The 4,504-nt window shown below is 35.3% G+C and overlaps 1 protein-coding gene across 1 annotated transcript in view; it reads right to left on the reverse strand.

The window, feature by feature from the left end:
• Window positions 1–617: 617 nt before the first annotated feature.
• Window positions 618–4,504, reverse strand: part of LOC107575570 (V-set domain-containing T-cell activation inhibitor 1-like) — a 5,378-nt gene continuing 1,491 nt past the window's right edge. The window contains exons 2-6 of the mRNA XM_016261924.1: window positions 3,969–4,130; window positions 2,363–2,376; window positions 1,532–1,682; window positions 718–961; window positions 618–642 (exon numbers count right to left, since the gene is read on the reverse strand). Coding sequence (XP_016117410.1) covers window positions 618–642; window positions 718–961; window positions 1,532–1,682; window positions 2,363–2,376; window positions 3,969–4,130 — 596 coding nt within the window. The remainder of the gene's footprint in view (window positions 643–717; window positions 962–1,531; window positions 1,683–2,362; window positions 2,377–3,968; window positions 4,131–4,504) is intronic.

Here is a 4,504-nt window from a genome sequence, read left to right on the forward strand (position 1 = left end):
GAACCATCTCTTGCTTATCTTTTTGCAATTTGAAGAAGCTTCTTTCGCCACAAAGAACCTTTTGTGAAACAGAAAGGTTCTTCAGATGTTAAAGGTTCTTTATGGAACCATTTAGACAAAAAGGTTCTTTTATGGGATCGTGAAGCACCTTTATTTTTAAGAGTGTAGGCTGTATTTCATTTTGGGCATTTTATTATTCATTTTGTTTAGTTGTGTTCTTTGGACTCATTTAGAGTAATTTATGTTACAAAGTGCACATGGCAGTTTACTTTCTTTTATATAGGCCTATTGTTTTGCTTTTGAGTAGGGTGTTTATTTCGTTATTTAGTATTTTATTGTGAAATGTAATGCTTCTCCGGTCAATATACTTAAATACAGAGCAGAATGAAAACAGAAAGCAAAGCCAAAATCTTCTCTGTTCTTGATTGTGTTCCATGGTCTTTTTCATCTAGTGAACAAAATAGACAATTTCATTAAGTTGAGAAAAACAAATAAAAAATATTATAATTTTTAAATTGTTAAAATGAATCAACCTTTTTTTCCACTAACCTTTGACGAGTAGCTCCATGCTGTAAATGAGTAATTCATTGGTGATGTGGCATATGTAGTTTCCTGTATCATGGAAACTGATACATGTAGCTTCTGTCACGAAAACAAATTCCTCGTATGTGTAAACATACCTGGCAATAAAGCTCATTCTGATTCTGATCATTGTACTGAAGTTTGTTGAGTTTGAGGGAGAAGTTTCCAGTCTTATACGCCTGAGGAAAGCTTTCAGTTCGGTTCTCATTTGCTGAATCCTGCTCTTCCACAGAAATCTTACCCTTAATAATGTCATAGACTTTCAGACTGTCATTGTGTCTCCAGTTCACTGTAATGCCTTCAGCAGTGTTTAGCTCAGAAGAACAAGGTAAAACCACAGAATCTCCAACATAACCTACAATCAAGACCTGCAGAGGCACTGAAAACAGAGAGAACAATAAAATATACTGTTTTTCATGCAAGAAACATGACATTGCTTCATGGATGATTGTTGATTGGATAGCATCTAAACGCTAGTTTACGCTCAATCAGAGACATTGACTTTAATAAAGATGTGCATAACAAAGACAAACAGGAAAAATAAAGGTGATTGTTGAAGTAACAATCCATCATGTGACCAAACAAATTCACTTTCTAAAATCTAATTTTCTGTTCCCACTTGATTTCAAACTGATCAGGCTCTTCTCAGTACTAATAACCAAATTAGTAGCAGTTTTCTATAGTGTGTAGTGTTATCTGAATTACCTGAAAAGATGTGATAATTTAAGCATTTTATAACAAGACAACATTTGTTCAGAATCAGCTTGTAAAATCTCATGTGCTGCAACTCTCTAAAACTAAATATCTATAAATTAAAAATGTATGATATTTATATACAAATACAGTATTTGTAATAATAAAAGATTTTCATATTATGAAACCAACATGAGATTTTCAAGAACTTGTGGTTTAATTAATTACTTTTTATAATTATTATTTTTTTACAAACCTTTGATACGTAGCTCCACAGTTTCAATTGTTGATTCATCTATAATGTAGCACTGATACTTTCCTGCGTCACTGTGTTGAAGATCATCGAGTTTGAGTGAGAAGTTTCCTCTCAGATACTTCTCAGGGAAGCTTTCAGTTCTGTTCTTGTACTTTGGGCAGGGGCGGACTTACCCATTAGGCAAAGGTAGGCGACCGCCTTGGGCCCCCAAAAGCCAAGGGCCCCCTAAATGGATATGCGCATTAAGCGCGGACACGCGAACGGTTGCTGTTTACGGTGTTTATTTACACGACAACCGTCCGAGTCTGTGGTGCCTGCAGGTGTACGGCTGTACGCACTGTGAGTACCATGAGCACTCAGACTGATCTGACATTTTGCCCTGCAAACATTTCAGCAGTTATTATAGGCCTGTGTGTCCCGTATTTCTGTCGACTGAACCCATGATGAAAATATGACTCGCCATCTCCTAAATGGATGTGCCTTTAGAGAGAAATGCATGAATTACATAATGAAAGAGTTTATTTTATTAGGAGTCTATTTTCGATTTGAATTATTTCGTTTTAAAGTAGCAATTTAAAGCTTTCTATATATTTTGATCATGTCTGAGTTTAGGTTCATCATTGTGAAGCGCTCCTGTTCAAGACCGAGACGGCAGAAAGCGTTTGTTTTCTTTATTTTATAAATTGGATATGCGTCTAACAGCGCACATTTAGGTTACACATTAAACTAACATTATGATATGCTTGAACTGTTTTATATATAGATTTTATTTTAGGCAAGTCCTGATGATTTGAGAAGGCTAAATTGATCAAACATAGGCTATCAATTCACTGTCTGCTGCTGGCCTTTACTTAAAAAAACAAAAAACTTACATTTAACGAACAAAAAATACTCAAAATATTTTTCTAAATTTACTTTATAAAAAAACGAAACGAAATATAATCACTTTACCATTACATACAAAACGGAACTATTTGAATAGCTGAAACAGTAGTATAAGTTTTTTTGGGAAAAGGGGAAAAAAGACGGGCTTAATCCACTTCATCCAACGCTGTTTTGTTCTCATCTGTGAGCATGCTCTTGATATATGTATTTTAGGTGTGTAAATGTATAATTGCCTTTTCATTATTTGTTCAGTTTTATTTACATTTGTAGTTAAAACAACTAAAAATAAATGTATTTTAAAGTTTAGAATTAGACAGCACACAGGCTTACGCTGAAAACAACAAAATGGAACCTCAAGGTTGATCTAGGAAAATGTGTGCAAATGTATGTGTGCAATTCACTAAATCCGCCCCTGACTTTGGGTCCTGTCCTTATGTAAGAAAAAGTGAAGACGTCGAAGATCTTGATGAAGAATGACTTTTATTACAGAATAGTAGTGACAAAGTACATGTAATACCTTGGGTTCAACGGAGTCAGACTTAACCCCGAACATCCTAAGCTCAAACATTTTATACACTTAGAGTTTACCCTCAATGTAAAGGAAGTTGCTCCTGTTGTTACAGCTGTGGTCTGTATGTTAATTAAGTTCTGACACCCCTTTTGTCTGAGGTGGTTCTCAGTGTCCCACACCTGCTATTCTACAATTGGTCACCATTTGCTCAGGATGTGAACATCCCAAGTGATCTACAAACAACATAACTGTTGACTTTCTTCTTATCTATAATAATTAAGCCATTTTGGGAAATGAGCATGATTAAACATATTGTGGAGTGGAATCTGGGTCAGGGCAGACTATAGATTCTTACACCTTCCACAGAGACTTTACCCTTAATAATTTCATACACAATCAATCTGTCACAATATCTCCAATTCACTGTAATGTCTTCAGTTGTAAGCTGAGGTTCTCTAGCAGAACAAGGTAAAACAACAGAACCTCCAATGACACCCTCAACGGTGACCTGCAGAGACACTGAAAACAGAGCGAAGTTGTAATAAAAGAAATCGTTTTCATGCGAAAACATAACCTAATACATGTTACAACTAGATTAAATTAAAACATTTTCCCCTTTCCCCTTTCACATTCACATTTGTGCTTTTAAACCCTTTAAGCATGATTCATGTTATCAATGGAATTTCTAACTTTGATACAATATCTTGAAAAACTGATATTGGTAACACTTTACTTGAAGGGGTGTGTATAAGACTGACCCTCAATGTAAAGGAAGTTGCTCCTGTTGTTACAGCTGTGGTCTGTATGTTAATTAAGTTCTGACACCCCTTTTGTCTGAGGTGGTTCTCAGTGTCCCACACCTGCTGCCATTCTACAATTGGTCACCATTTGCTCAGGATGTGAACATCCCAAGTGATCTACAAACAACATAACTGTTGACTTTCTTCTTATCTATAATAATTAAGCCATTTTGGGAAATGAGCATGATTAAACATATTGTGGAGTGGAATCTGGGTCAGGGCAGACTATAGATTCTTACACCTTCCACAGAGACTTTACCCTTAATAATTTCATACACAATCAATCTGTCACAATATCTCCAATTCACTGTAATGTCTTCAGTTGTAAGCTGAGGTTCTCTAGCAGAACAAGGTAAAACAACAGAACCTCCAATGACACCCTCAACGGTGACCTGCAGAGACACTGAAAACAGAGCGAAGTTGTAATAAAAGAAATCGTTTTCATGCGAAAACATAACCTAATACATGTTACAACTAGATTAAATTAAAACATTTTCCCCTTTCCCCTTTCACATTCACATTTGTGCTTTTAAACCCTTTAAGCATGATTCATGTTATCAATGGAATTTCTAACTTTGATACAATATCTTGAAAAACTGATATTGGTAACACTTTACTTGAAGGGGTGTGTATAAGACTGACATGACACCTTCATAATCATGACATGACACATGTCATGAATATGAAGGAGGTTTTATGCATGTTTATGACAACTGTCATTAAGTGTCATTCGCTCAGTTATGTCATTTTTAATGCAAATATGACATTATTTGACCT

Source organism: Sinocyclocheilus grahami, unplaced genomic scaffold, assembly GCF_001515645.1.
Source record: "Sinocyclocheilus grahami isolate Dianchi unplaced genomic scaffold, SAMN03320097.WGS_v1.1 scaffold2733.1, whole genome shotgun sequence".
Taxonomy (NCBI): domain Eukaryota; kingdom Metazoa; phylum Chordata; class Actinopteri; order Cypriniformes; family Cyprinidae; genus Sinocyclocheilus; species Sinocyclocheilus grahami.